We start from the raw sequence: 15,118 nt of genomic DNA, 5'->3' as shown, positions 1-15,118 counted from the left end.
TCATTTAACGGTTGCCAAGTCCGCAAAAAGTATTGACTGATGAATTTATGGAAAGTGCATGCCTCCTATATATATAAGCCTCCTAAAAATGACCACTAACACACCATTTAATTGCCCCTTAGCTCTTTACAGGCGTGCGAAAAGTTTTCGTTTTAATAGACCTGGATTTGGGAGAAAAAGTTATAGTACGAGTACTAAAGAATAGTTCTAAAAAAGTGCAGCAATAAAAGCAAAACCGTATATGGAAATAATTGTAATTTATTTTTTGTTTTATAATATACCCAGGACCTCATAAGAACTGCCGGCCGGGGGTACCAACCAGAAACGAATGCGGGATGATATTTAAGCTTTACTTGAGTCACTTTAGATGTGAATTTAGTCAGTAAAATTATAGTACAGATATAACGGATTTCAACAGTTCGCATAATGCAAAACTCGTATATCAATGTATTCTTAAAACTTGTCTATACTGAGCCTGTAAGTAATAAACAGGGTGAAAAGGGGTGCCTATGTGGCTATAATAATTACCTGGTCGCGAGGTGTGCACATACTAGTAACGGTTTCCCTTTTACACCGCCCTCAGTTAGACGTATACAGTAAAATACTTGTACATCTACTGTAAGAATCTCAAGATTCTGCTCTATTCTGTTAGTGTTAAATAAATTTCAAAGAAATCGAAATTCAGAAAAGTCCCGTTCAATTCTGAATATTTGGATTTTATTTTACCGTAGTTTAAATTTCGAATATTCGAATTCGCATTGCCACATTTTGAATTCCGATTACTCGGAATTCAAAATGTGGTAGTGAGTTCGAGTAATCGGAATTCAAATTACGGTCTTTTAAATTTCGAGTACTGTATTTGGAAATCTAATAAAAAATATTTAGATTGCTCGGAATTGGAAATACCTGAATTTGAATTCCGATTATTCGGAATTGGTATCGAAATTCTTTCACATGCAATTTGGAGCACTTCCGGCAACACTAGTGTGTATATTATGCGGCTTTCATTTTGTTGTTTAAAATTTTCTGGCCATTATTTTTGAGTGTTAAAATGTTAATGTTGTTTTCCTCTATGTCCGGTGGAGAGTAGGAAGTGACTGCGCTTGCACAGTGCGTGGTTACAATTTGTACTCCCTTTTTCCACTTGTTGAGTCGACAATACACCACGTCAGCCCGTCCGCAATTTTAACGACACCCTGAAGTAGAGGACAGATTGTTTCCTCTACAACCTTTGTTGCTAATAATTTTTTACCGTATTGTCCTCTTTTTATCGCATTCCAGATTTGGACTGCGTGTTCGCGGCTTTTTGCAAAAAAAAAACAGAACATAAATCTAATACTCCAATGTTTTGCGAAAATAAAACAGAACTAAATCTAATGCTCCAATGTTTTTTTTGGATTGGGCTCCAATGTTTTGCGTTTTTAGATTTTAAAATATAATTTATCAAGTGCTGCATATTTTGTGGTTTTCTTTATTCTTCCATACCTCAAACACAACACTTGTATTGTACTTGTACAATACGTGTACAAGTACAACCCTTATAGAGTGGGATTAGTCAACTGATTATTTTTGCACGCGTATAATGTCGACGTATTTGACAATTGACAGTGACTATAATTCAGATACAGGCTAATAAAATCAACACAACAAATGTCCACATTTTCCGGATTTGTTGGATTGTTGCATTTGGAAACGAAAATAAGTAATTTTATTGTGCCTGTTTTAATAAACCGCTGAATTGGTTGCTTGTGCAATAAACCAGGAAAGACGCAAGAAATTTTTTGAAGAAAGACAATAATACAGTAGCTGACAAAGATAATAGCTAGACAGAGCCACAATAATAATGAGAATGATAATAATAGTAACAGACCACAAAGCGGACGCACGATCCCATAGAAAAAGCTATAGAGTGCGTGCGTCAGCTTTAATTTGTATCGATAGTGATACAGCGATATTTGCATTTTGAAATATTTGGAGTACTGTAATAATTTTAATATTGCTCCACGTGCATGCACTGCTGCATTTTTTCAGATCTCAGTGTGAGTTTATTTGACACTGATAGAATAATTGATGACGAAGATGATGTGTATGCCGGCATTTTACCGGTATACGTAGTACAGAACTATACTATGGAATCTTAAATTGCTTTATGACATACTGTATGGCTGCATTTTCTCAAATTCAAAGCAAGAGTGTAGCATGACGGCACGCTGGGCGGCTTTAGTGACTTGTGCCTAATTCCGGTATGCGTACCAAGTATCTGACCCTACCCTAGTGTTATCATCAGTGCAATAAAAAATTGTCAATAAAATATTTTTTCATGTTTTAAACCGAGCAGACTATTTTGTCTTTGAGTTTGGGTTACGTTCTGCAATACCAGTGTTCTGTACTTTTGAAAAAATTTTCATTACGCTTTGCCAAATAAGCACATGTACGTAAAGGGCAAATCGCTTGAATCAAATTTTCCGCAACATCGTATCATTGTGCATACAAGCCCATCCAACAATTCTTTGACCGCTGTAAGCGGGAATTTAAAGAAACGTAAGCTTGAGCCATTTAATGTGCTTCGACACGTCACGCCACATGGGTCTGCGTATTCAGCGTAAATAAGCAACAAATCTGCATGTGTTGCAGTTACTGTATCTGTGATATACATTGTAATAAGTTTAGAATTATTTATGGTAGTTCATAGACTGATCTGTTTCTTTTGTAATTACTGATAATTTAACTGTGATAATTCCAACTGCGATCTGTTTGGTTTTGTTGATTAACCTGATCATTTTAACTGTGATGATGGCTTTATAAGTGATTAATTGTGATCTAATATATTATTATTGGTAGGTAGGTTTTTATTAGGCAACAGCCAATGCACATATCGGTATGCTTTCACAGGTTTACACTAATTAAAATGAATAAAATTTAAACATTGAATAAACACCCATAATCATTATTGTCGTTCAAGATCTTATGACGTGCACTCAAGGTGCCCAAAACAGCTGCTGCGTTTCCTCTGACAACAGCCAAACTTAATCGCTGTCTTAAAAAGGCCGTGGATTATTATTGGTTGAATATTTATAAATATATCTACCACTACACTACGATGCGTATTTGCATTACTGTGCGCGATTTATATGCGCTGCGCTTACAGCGGTCAAAGAATTGTTGGATGGGCTTGTACAATATACGTATATCATATGCTTCCCTGCCTCCTGCATGACCCGGTGAGTGGTTATGCAGTTATTAAACCAATTTGGGCAACATGCTGTGGATAATCAAGCACCGGAAATCCGAAAATACATAAGCTAACGGTGCATCGACTAGAAAGCAATTCGTGAATTAGCTGCCAATCCTTTTGTATCTGTACTTCTATAAATATGATTCTTTTGATCAGTTGTATCGCTCGAACAAGTTCCATGATAGATTCAAAATATTGGCAAAATCAATTATCAAAACCTGCATAAATTATTTTGATTATTTACTGATAAATACATCTGAAGCTAGAGATCGTAAACAATGTATGTACATATTTCTTACACTACTCTAGATCGTTTAAACCCGCTATAGGAACGAGTACAGATAGTACGAATGCTGCAGGACGCGTAGTCTGCATGATACAAGCATAATGATCAATCGCATAGGTTCAGAACATAATGTCATATAAAAAGGTTTTATCATGTTACGTAAATTATGCGACAACATGCTATAATATAAAAAGTCATTAACCTGAACAGAAATTAACAAAAATAAAATAAAACATAATTAAATTAAATTACAAGCTGATCTGAAGTTCTAAACGGGTAAAGTGTTGCTCGCCTAAAATATGTTTTTCTCGCTGGAACATAGCCGACAAGTCTCTACCGGTTTCCGGCACAAATTTCGGTACTAACGGTAATAGAAGTACGAGTACTGATTTTTAGCCATCGTACAAATTTCAAGCACCGCGTGGAGCAACTGTACCCGTATACAATACGTTTATAAAGCATACGTAAACAGTTTGTAATTTGATCGCCAATGCTAAATTTACAATGTCATCAGCTGGAGAAATTGGAAGGGAAATGAGAAAAGATCAAATACACTAATGGCGTGAGATTGTTGTCGCCGCAACATACGGGATCTAAAACGGGATCGCGCAGCTGAACGCTGGGATTGCCCGGATGTGGAATGGGACTGTACAGTTAAATTACCGGCTACAACAATCTGTGCGCTATGTTCCTTTAAACACGAGCCTGATGGGACGGGATCATGTACATGTACCTAAAAACTTTCGCAGTATTTTAGTACAACATCTACACAGAGTGTAGTGGAAATCCGTTGGCGTGGACGCGGTCTTGAAATCGTTAGCGCGACAACATGCGCCGGTTTATCCGCGCAATCGGTGTTGATACCGCATATCCACATTATCGTTAGTCTCACGCAATTACACTAGCGGCAAACGTCCGTTTAGTCGTTGAAGATGACGGACAATCTTTTTACAGGGAATTGCTAGAACATGTGATAGGATCATTTAGTATCATTAGATAAATGCACTTTGTAGCGCATGCTCGTTAGTGGCGTGTGCTTTATCTTTGTAAAGTGAATTTAAGATCTAATGCGGTGACAAGTGTCGTGACGCATTTTGTCATCTGCAGCGCGGTGTCGGATGTTGCGGGATCAAAATTCAAATCGATAAATCTGGTGATCGAGCTAGGGGTTTTATTCTCCAAACCGAGATAAATTATTTGCCGGGAGTTTTAGTTAAACAACCGTTTTATCATGGCCATTCTACAGTAATTTCGGATTATGCAGTATAATTTTTAGCATTTTGTCAATTACTGTACTGTACGCAATAATTAAACACATGTATATTAAGTACAAGATCTATACTACGCGCGGCGCCCCATAGTACCATAAAACTTCTGGAAAAACGGACAACGCCATTAGATCCGGGATAGTTCAGAAGTGGCCGGCATGTGTTTTTTTATGAAAATATCGAGCCGGCATCAAGCCGCCATCAAGACCAGATTGATCCAACCCATCTTAAAGGTCACCTTGAAACTTAGAAATATTTGCCTAGATACAATACAAAATACCAATTGACATAATTATCACACTAATTAAACCGAAAAATAAATAAATTATTGTACTTATTCAAACACTCGCGTTATTCAAACATTGCTGCCGGAGTTGCCGAGCTCGAAACACGTTTAAAATCAACCAATATAAAATGTAAAAATATCAAATATAAAATCAATACGAAAAATCACTGGACGAGTGAGTGACCAAAACACTATCACCGACCACTGAGCGGAATCTCTAGGTGAGTGGGTGACCGAGCTACCACCACTGACCAGTAAGAAAAATCACTAGACAAGTGAGTGACCGAAACACCATTACTGCCCACTGAGCGGAATTTCTAGGTGAGTGAATCATCGAGCGGGCTTTGCTCTTGCTCACCTAACGGGCTCTGTGCACTGGACAGTAGTTGTAGCAGGGTCACATCCTCACCTAGCGATTTTTCTCCTTACCTAGCGATATTTGTTACTGGACAGGTTGAGCTCGGTCAGTTACTCACCTAGTGATTGAGTGCGTCAAAAAATCGCTAGGTGAGTACGTGACCGAGCTACCACCACTGTCCAGTGCCCAGAGCCCGTTAGGTGAAAGAGTACCGAGATACCACTACTGTCCAGTGCATAGATCCCGTTAGGTAGCTGGATGACCGAGCTACCAATACTGTCCAGTGCATAGATCCCGTTAGGTAGATGGGTGACCGAGCTACCAATACTGTCCAGTGCATAGAGCCCGTTAGGTGAACGCGTGACCGAGCTACCACTACTGTCCAGTGCACGAACTCCGTTAAGTGATCTAGTGACCGAGCTACCACTACTGTCCAGTGCATAGATCCCGTTAGGTAGATGGGTGACCGAGCTACCAATACTGTCCAGTGCATAGATCCCGTTAGGTAGATGGGTGACCAAGCTACCAATACTGTCCAGTTCACAGAGCCCGTTAGGTGAGCGCGTGACCGAGCTACCACTACTGTCCAATGCACGAACTCCGTTAAGTGATCTAGTGACCGAGGTACCACTACTGTCCAGTGCACAAACTCCGTTAAGTGGTCTAGTGACCGAGGTACCACTACTGTCCAGTGCACAAACTCCGTTAAGTGATCTAGTGACCGAGCTACCACTACTGTCCAGTGCATAGATCCCGTTAGGTAGATGGGTGACCGAGCTACCAATACTGTCCAGTGCATAGATCCCGTTAGGTAGATGGGTGACCAAGCTACCAATACTGTCCAGTTCACAGAGCCCGTTAGGTGAGCGCGTGACCGAGCTACCACTACTGTCCAATGCACGAACTCCGTTAAGTGATCTAGTGACCGAGGTACCACTACTGTCCAGTGCACAAACTCCGTTAAGTGATCTAATGAGCGAGCTAGCACTACTGTCCAGCGCATAAACTCCGTTAAGTGATCTAGTGACCGAGTTACGAGTACTGTCCTTTGCATAGATCCCGTTAGGTAGGTGGGTGACCGAGCTACCAAAGCTATCCAGTGCACAGAGCCCGTTAGGTGAACGTATGACCAAACTGCAATATTACTGAGCAAAATAGAGCAGGCCCTGCTAAGTTCTTAATGGGTGACATATCTAGCACCACTGTCCAGTCTTAGCGTCCTTTTAGTTTGCAATGTGATACTCTCGTGGGTGATTAGATCCGGATGGTTTTTCGCTAAGAAAATTTAACAAAAAATGATCTATAAAGTCAAAGTAATTGCGTTCGACTGCATGAAACCAAAACATCCATTTTTTTATAAAATTTTTGTTGTCGGGCTCTTCAGATTTATCCGTTCTAAGTTAACAATCCGTAAACCGGCCAAGGAGTTTAGAACCCAAGAAACGCGGAGGCGAAGCCGAGGCTGTTTCTTGTAATATATAGTTTCCTTATTGTTGGAGGGTTTCTTCAAATAATTTACTAAACGCTTTGGAGATGAATCGATTTCAAGGAAAAACTCTAACAGACCATACCTGCATGGATGCAGTAGGTAGCTGCAGATTCATGATCAGTATAAGCGCAACTTGTTAAAAAGAAATTAATTACTAACGGCTACTTCTAGTTGCGAATATTTTGGACGATGATATTTTACGCCGATGCAATAATGCCGCTGACAAAAATATTTGGCTGATGTTTTGCAAAGATTTGCAGTGATATATTGGCTCGTACTGGTAGAGACGTTATGGATGTTAACAAAGAAAACCTCAATCGATTTTGAGTGGCATCTTAATAATTTAAGTGTGACACTTGGGCACTTCACGTGCGTGTCTTTAATCGCATCCATCACCAACAATTATTACTGGATATCAAACAAATCGGAAATTTAGCGCCCTTTTCCGCAAAACAGCAATTCTCACAGAAAGATTTGTCGATCCCTTTACAGATCCCCTCATCAAGAATATTATTCACATCGTATAATTCTTACGGTTGCGGCTTAAGTATTGCACCGAAATAGTCCGAGGTCATATGTGTGAGATAATGGCGGTAGTTTGTTCCCAGGAACGCGTTCCGTATTACTACAATGGCTTCAACAAACTGAAAATAATTAAATGAGGAAATTTAAAAATACCGTAATATATCGGTGTCTCGGTCAATAACCGTTATAAATGATTTACAATGGGTATTTAGCTACCAAGAATAACCTTGAACACTACAAACTGCCAAAATAGTGTACGGTAATAGAGACGCGCTATCGCTTAATTTGTTGTCGAGGATAGCACACGTGTTGATTTTCCATGCGTAGTGCTGGTCAGGCCGCACCCAGTTATCAGACAATTATCATTTCCCAGCAACGCCTTTCTCTGGGAAATGCCTAGTGACTTTGATAACTATACAGAGTTGTATTATTCACGACAGTGATTTTAATAGGGAAGGACAACTAAGGGTAAATCGCCGTTTTCTTTTGCGGGGTGACCGTTACTAATTTTAGGTGCGGTTTGTCCCGTCTTCCTCGCCTAATTAATGGTATTTTTGATTTTCAATAGACTTCTCATGCTGTCTTCGACTTAAAATAATTTAACAATACCCATACACTTTCCAGAGAGTAGATCTGGTGAAAAGGCCCGATGACCGTGGACATATTTAATTTCATTTTCCGCTATCTGCATTGACGGGAATGACACACAATACCCACCTCATCATACTTGTTTACCGGGTGAAAGCAGTGCCTCCAACGTCAGTCCTGACCGGGATACCGTGTGGTGCCTGACCTCATCGGCAACAATCAAGCCGGTGTCAGTTTACGCACTGGTGCTTTTTTCCTGCACACCTTGCGACCGGACGTCGAGGACGCTGGAATAAAAAAGCGGGCCGGGGGATGTCATCCTTACAGCATCGACGACGTTAGCGTGCACGGCAACCAAGTGTTAATTACGTTCCGTACACAAGAAGCTATTTACGCAGAAAGTCCGATACAATTTCATTACAAAGCACTGCGCGCGTACAATCCGATTTGTTCGTGCGCCGGCAGGCGGTCGGTTCTCTGTACAGTGGTGACCGGCAACATTGTAGTCAATGACGCCCCGTGGAAGTTCAGGGCGTGAATAATCGCCCACCCTTATCTTTTTATGGACAAATCTCCGCCGCGGCGTAATGGTGGGAGACGTATGTATATGTTCTTGATTATATTAGATTGTACTCAATCCAGTGGCGTATATGTGTGTGCTCTTACGTATTAAACACGCTCTCGACATCCAGATTTTCCACGTATATACCAAGTGCAAGTGCATGCTTAGCCTGTTAATCCACCAAGGAATTGTCGCAATCCCCTTCACGTTTATCGCCACTAGTTTCCGTTGTAGCTTTTTTACCCCGCTGCCACTAAAAGCCCGATTGATTTAATTCTTAACCAATATTCTTTGGCCTTGAGGCGCACAAACACTGCGGCGCCAATATTGACTTCATAGTGCGCATGTTTGCTGTGTAGCGACGCAGTCATCGTTTTCTGGGTTACAGGATCGCATCTCGTCTCAGAGGAAGTATAAATCCCGGCTGGTCTTATCATGGCGACACAATAATTTGAATACAGCCATTCATGACCTTGTATAAGGTCAAGGCCTCCTAAGTAACTTCCACTGTCATTAATAAGGCTTACGCTGGTGACCTTTCGGTTTTGTATTGCTTATCCTTTCGCATTAGTTAGTACAGTTTAGTGAGATGGCCGTAAAAGTTCATCCCGTATTTGTTTCCTGTTTAATCGTCCTGATAACGCAGCACTGGACGTTAAGCTGGGCGCAGAAACGTGCCCGTCCCGCTGTCGCTGACTTGGAGATGCTTATCGCCAACGATTCACCGAGTGGCCTGTCCAATTCCGAAACTGGTGGACGCGGTTACGAGAACCTGGTCAATCTGGCTGAAACGCTAAAGCGGCTCCAGGAGCTGGAGAAATACGTTACACACCAAGCGCGTCCCAGGTATGTCCAGCGGTTTGTGTATTGTACAGCACATACGTATATGCGCATACGGAAAACAGTCATCATCTAATGCATCGTACCAATACGAGCAATCTTGATAACGTTAATATGATGAATAACGAATTTATTAGAGTAAGACGCATCAGTTTTTTACAAACATGATAAGAGAAAAGGCATGCTTATGTAACTGATTGGTGGTGTTTGTTGCTTTAATTTATTACATGGTGTGGTCGAAGATTACTGTAGAACAAAGACTCAATCCACCAAAGCTTCATTCGATCAATACTTAATTCCTTCCTAAACAGACACATTTTTTACAGGTATGGACGCAGTGTTCCTGTGGAGCCCCTTGATCAACCGGATGGCAGTGGTGTTGAACAGTCGTCACCCGATACCAAACCGCGCTCGCCTTACCGGCGCCGGCGTTCGATCGCAGCCCAGTTTTCCTGATCGGAGATGCTCTTTGCTGCTGGATGGCCAAATTATGGCATGCAGTTCTGGCTTCTGCTGTGTTACATAATTCTATTCTTAGCCCTTGGTCATCCTGCCCATTTACAATATATCCGTGCTGTAGCCCCGTCGAAAAAAGCAGCCATTACCGCGCTTGACCTTTGGCTGGTTCATTAACGATCCATTTCCGCCGGCCGTTTTATATATGGCACATCGACCGTTTTATTGGTTTACATACTGCCAATCCGCTCCGTTCTGATTTATGGTACTGTCGGCACTCCAAACCGTGACCTCTGCACTTTGATTTTTTACTACACATTCGTTGTGCATCCTGTTACTTTAATTATACCCTCTAGTCCTAATACACATGACACTTTTGCCCACTTATAATAATTGTAATAATCTTCTGCTATAATGTTTTGTTTAATAAGATATCGATTATCTCGTATGAAAATGACTTAGGATTTTACTAACCGAATTTATGTTTGTACGGCCCTGCCAAATGCTGCGCTACAAAGACAATGCATAGTAACTGTGTTGTTCCAGAACTCAATCTACATAGTGTTCATACTCGTACAATGACATGTTAAAGTCAGATGTGCGAGAACTTGCTCCGTAAACAGACACTGTTTTTGGCATGCAATTAAAGTTATATGTACATGATAGCCCAGTGTGTTGTTCGTAATTTCCTCACAAACAGCAAATTCAATTGTGCAGTACATATCGGAAACAAAGACGACGGCGCGCAGTTTCAACGTGTAACGTGTAAAAAATTAGATGCCGGTAAAAAATACATTGGAGAGATAAATTTATTTTATTGTTGGTGCTAAACAAGTTTTCACAAGACACGAAAGTGAATGCAGGAGCCAGAAGCCTTTAATAAACGAAAAAAACCTTATTATGAGGACGTCATTAATGCATTTGCTGCCAGTTTCGAAACTCGTCCGATATAAGTCAAGAAGCGCAAATTTTCCATCCGAATCACGAATAAAAATGGTTTGTCCACCTTAAGGTCAAGCGCTGTGCCGACAGCAATCGTTCGCCGTGCCGCCACCGCCATAGAACTAGCCGCTACAGCTTTCAGGCCACGCTCGTTAACATCTACAATAACAAGAGGAAAGTTACGTCAATAGCGATAAAGAATATCATGAAGAACACAACACAATTTTGAAAAAAACCGCCTTTACTTGCCGCGCGTTAAATCTCTTCCGAAATGACGTCACTGCCTTAAACTTATAGTTTGAGTACTTCTGACATTTTCATTATTACCAAGAAAGGTTATTAGGTATCAAAAGTGTTATACATGTGCAGGATACGAAAGTCGATATCTGAGTACACTTCCGGAAAAAATATTTTTCTTTTACCGATCATAGCTTTATGGACAATGCCGTCAATCCGTACGGACTGATCTGTCATTGACGTCAGATCGACACCTGACCCAAACAGATCGATCACACCCAATCCCTTCACCGCATCCGCTAAATTTACCGCCTTTTCAATGGCAAATTTCGGCATGGTCAAATTGACCAATCGTCGCTGCGCCGTGTCCATGGCCTTGTTCAGCATGTCAGCCGTTAGTGTGCGCTCCAATACCGGCATCATTTTCATATCACTCGGCAAAATCACGGATAGAACACCGGTACCCCATTTACTGGGCAAGCGGACCATCTGGAATGCCGGTACACCGGGCGCCAACTGCCCAGCCTGATGATTAAAATAGAACAAACTGGTCGTAAACAATTTCATGAAATCCACCTGGCTGGTTGATCCGTCGGCATTGGTGAACGTGCCTTTCACTGTCTGCTTCGCATCAAAAGGAAACGCCCAGTTGAACTGCAGATAGTGGGCGTTAATGGCCGTTAACTGCGTAGCACTCGTCACCGCACCCGCGCCCAAAAAATTCTTCACATTGCCCATTGTCTTCGACTCCACCCATTTGTTAATTTCGTTGCGGGCAGCGTTGGGGTTCTTCTTGAAATCCAGTACACCTGGGGTTTGATTGAAACGCTGTAATAAATCCGCAGTGAATGCCGGCTTGAGTGCTACGGATTTATCCACAAAGGCACGGTTGGCGTTAAAGGTCATATCGTCGTCGCTCTGCGGTGGATCGGAGTGATGCGGTACGGTGCGGTACATGTCCTGTATGATGGCAAACGCGTCCAGACAACCGATTCCCGTGCCGAGGTTTAGGCTGTCGATGATCTCGGATTGGGTGGCGCCACTAGCGGCGTTGCAGGCCATCAGGAGGGCGTTGGAGGCGTGGAGTGGGAGGAGGATGATGTTGTCCGTTGGCACGGTTCCTGGGAGGGCGGTCACTTGCTGGTACATTTGTACGGTGAACTGGTTAATGGCGGATTTGATATCCTCATTGGTCAGGCATTTGTTCGTATCTGCCTGCATTACGGGACACTGGTCGTCGGCATCGTCCTGAGCAGCAGCTGAAACAACAAGGAGACCGGCAACGAGAAGAGCGATCATCTCCATTGCGATGTTCATTATACAATTAAACGTTTAGTATAAAAAGAAAGAGGCTGGGAGCCTGGGACCACACGTTTGATTTGAGCGATCTCGTTTGATTAGAAAATTGCATAATATAAGCAACAGTTTCACCACTCGTACTTCGTAGTGGTTCTCTACTCGTACTCGCAGAAACAACATACGCATCCAGTACCTATCCTGTACAGTTTAACAAAGAAATTTCTTGCGTTGTAACGGTATTCTTTTGTTTATCTGGGCTTCAAGAACTGAAATGCTGACTATAAACAATTCAGAATTTTTAGTGCACCGGTGTGGGTATGTCCGAAAAACAGTGGAGAAACAGATTTCTATTATGGCAGTTTTATTATGGAGCATGTTGTAAGCTTGTTTCAAAAACATGCTGATTTCGCACAACTTTTCTTGAGATTAGCCTTGCCTTTTGTGGAGCAGTATGATTTTGTTGCTCTTTTGTATCATTGTTTACAAAATTGGTTTTAACTCTTTGACTTCTGTATTGGGTAACTTTTCCAAACTCTGGCGAAACGTATGACATTGTGTCATGTTATGTAACAATAAACAGTGGGATGAGTATTAATATGACTGGGTATACGTATAAAGTACATGTCCTGCAAGTACACGCAAGGCGTAACAATTATTATATAATTTTTATAGAAGTTATTAAAGAGTAAATAATGTGGTACAGGATGGGCCTCTACTCTGTAAAAATGATTACGGTAATGATTTATAACGCTACGAAATCTTGGCAGGGTGGTTTTGTAAGCCACCTCGGGACAGTACTAACAATTGTAAGTACATATAGCCCATAGGTAGCTTTTTGCCGTTTTACTGGTTTACGCAGCGTTGTAATATCCATAGCCGGGAATTGTAAACAGAATAATTAATTATTTATGACAGCGTATCTATATACTTCTAGTCTCTACTCTAGACGTACGGATGGATGTCGACAAAACACTCTACAATGGCGGACTACAATAATGCTCACGTACAACGTCAGTCACGCTAAATACACACAAGCTACCCCTCGTCAGAAATATCATATAGTTTAATAACAACTTTTGAATTAAGCTTAGATATAACAGACCATCTCTTTGTTTTATACTTACGAATAATACTTACGAATATGAAACATTTAGATATGGATATCAGAGATCATTTTGTATTTATTTTGCAATATACCACATAACTAGTTTTGCACAAAAAAACCAACATCCGAGACATACTTTCTCATGAAAACACCAACATAATTAAGTAAAAAAATCGATTTGGATAATGCGCCAGAAGCATAAACGGAAAACTGACAAGAGCAATAGAAACTGCAAAAGAGCCAGCATGGATAGCATTAGCGACTACTAAATGCATAAGAAATTAATTATCGCCACGATGGCAAGGACAATCATGGATATCGACATCCACGCACTTCCCGGTTAATTTTGCGTCTGGCAAAGGGCCTGGAGAGCAATACTTCATCTCCCCTGCAAAACATTTAAATTTTGAACCATCAGCATGGTAAACTTACTTACAACATGATATTTTCAGATGCACAACAATTGCACTCAAGTTTTACTTGAACGCAACAGACGCTGCATTCCAGATTTACTGCATTCAAGAACGGTCATCCGTTATAGAAAAGCGCTGTGTGTTAGGACTTTTAATACACTAGCAATAAAATTGTTGTGCATGTCGACATGCAGTTGTCAAACAAAAAATCTTAAATTAGGAATTATTGCTTTTGTCAACGGAGCATTTGGCCAATAAAATAAGGCGAATGGAAAAATCGACACTCTGACATAAACATTCTATATTCTTTTTATGAGCCAACTGCAATGGTCAACACAGTGCAGCAAAACGCATTAAATTCATTATTTATTATTTTTTAAAAATTTACTATTTAAAAAAAATCAGAAAAATGGCAAAAACAAGTTATGGACACTTCATATACGCACCACCAATTACGCACTGACTGCAACTTTTGAATAAGGCATGTCGACATGCTAATAAGCGATAAAATAGACTTAAATCAACTCAAATTTTAATACGTTGAACTTGTCCGTGATGCATTTTAAAATACTTGAAGAAAACTTCTTTAGAAAAAAATCTAGTTTCTGCTCGCTTCTTAAGTTTAATGTAACAAAAAGTACTAAAATTCCCCTTAAGTAGAAATTCGTTTTATCGTTTTGTAGCTAAAAATAGCGCTCTACTACACAATCGGATTACCTTTTGCTTTACTGCATGTCTTCATGCACATTTGTCCATCGAACAGCGCCTCCTAAGGATCTAGAAATAAAAACGAACACAATAATTCAACAAGTGCTATCTTTATGACGTTTAAACTGGAAGCTGTTCGATAAGCTCTTACCTTCGTACTGGTCCAAAATTGCTGTGGGTCCTCGCATCACTGCAGACTGCGTCGAATGTTGCACTTTTTCTCAAAAGCATGCCGTGCGTGACAGTGCCACGCATAAATATCAACACTAGCAGTGTTTTTTTAAATGTTTTAAATAAAATTTGGCTATCGAGAGCCATAAAACAAAAAAACTTTAAAGATTCAAAAAAAATAGCAGAAACCATTTCAAAAGCACAGTTATAAAAAAGTCGAGAATTGCCGTTACCAAAACTGGCTGTCAAAATCAGCTTGGGCGCAACGGCGCTGAACGTGAACTTGCGGTGAGCACTGAACTGCTATACAGCTAATCAGAAGCAGCATGAAAGTAGCCTATAGTGAGCGT

General features: G+C 40.7%; 2 protein-coding genes and 1 long non-coding RNA gene across 3 annotated transcripts; 1 reads left to right on the top strand and 2 right to left on the bottom strand.

The window, feature by feature from the left end:
- Positions 1 to 8,602: 8,602 nt before the first annotated feature.
- Positions 8,603 to 10,562, top strand: LOC129599432 (uncharacterized). Its single transcript, XM_055497655.1, has 2 exons — positions 8,603 to 9,443; positions 9,764 to 10,562. Exons 1-2 carry the CDS (start codon positions 9,187 to 9,189, stop codon positions 9,891 to 9,893), a joined length of 387 nt encoding a protein of 128 aa, XP_055353630.1. The 5' UTR covers positions 8,603 to 9,186; the 3' UTR covers positions 9,894 to 10,562.
- On the bottom strand, positions 10,538 to 12,503 carry LOC129599428 (serine protease inhibitor-like). The gene is made up of 2 exons (XM_055497652.1): positions 11,258 to 12,503; positions 10,538 to 10,994 (listed from the first exon to the last, which is right to left on the bottom strand). Exons 1-2 carry the CDS (start codon positions 12,387 to 12,389, stop codon positions 10,792 to 10,794), a joined length of 1,335 nt encoding a protein of 444 aa, XP_055353627.1. The 5' UTR covers positions 12,390 to 12,503; the 3' UTR covers positions 10,538 to 10,791.
- Positions 12,504 to 13,607: 1,104 nt separating this feature from the next.
- LOC129599433 (uncharacterized) lies at positions 13,608 to 14,944 on the bottom strand. Its single transcript, XR_008691914.1, has 3 exons — positions 14,749 to 14,944; positions 14,607 to 14,666; positions 13,608 to 13,864 (listed from the first exon to the last, which is right to left on the bottom strand). It is a non-coding gene; the product is annotated as an uncharacterized LOC129599433 (long non-coding RNA).
- Positions 14,945 to 15,118: the final 174 nt, after the last annotated feature.

Source organism: Paramacrobiotus metropolitanus, unplaced genomic scaffold, assembly GCF_019649055.1.
Source record: "Paramacrobiotus metropolitanus isolate TYO unplaced genomic scaffold, Prichtersi_v1.0 Parri_scaffold0000146, whole genome shotgun sequence".
NCBI classification, from domain to species: Eukaryota; Metazoa; Tardigrada; class Eutardigrada; order Parachela; family Macrobiotidae; genus Paramacrobiotus; species Paramacrobiotus metropolitanus.
The sequence above is the reverse complement of the archived record's forward strand: the minus strand, read 5'-3'. Positions and strand labels throughout refer to the sequence as shown.

Bases quoted from the DNA above. Each gene is read 5' to 3' on its own strand.
- LOC129599432 (XM_055497655.1), top strand. From the start codon at position 9,187: ATGGCCGTAAAAGTTCATCCCGTATTTGTTTCCTGTTTAATCGTCCTG. The intron at 9,444-9,763 runs GTATGTCCAGCG...CATTTTTTACAG, and splicing joins ACACACCAAGCGCGTCCCAG to GTATGGACGCAGTGTTCCTG.
- LOC129599428 (XM_055497652.1), bottom strand. From the start codon at position 12,389: ATGAACATCGCAATGGAGATGATCGCTCTTCTCGTTGCCGGTCTCCTT. The intron at 10,995-11,257 runs GTAAAAGAAAAA...TTGTTATTGTAG, and splicing joins TGTCCATAAAGCTATGATCG to ATGTTAACGAGCGTGGCCTG.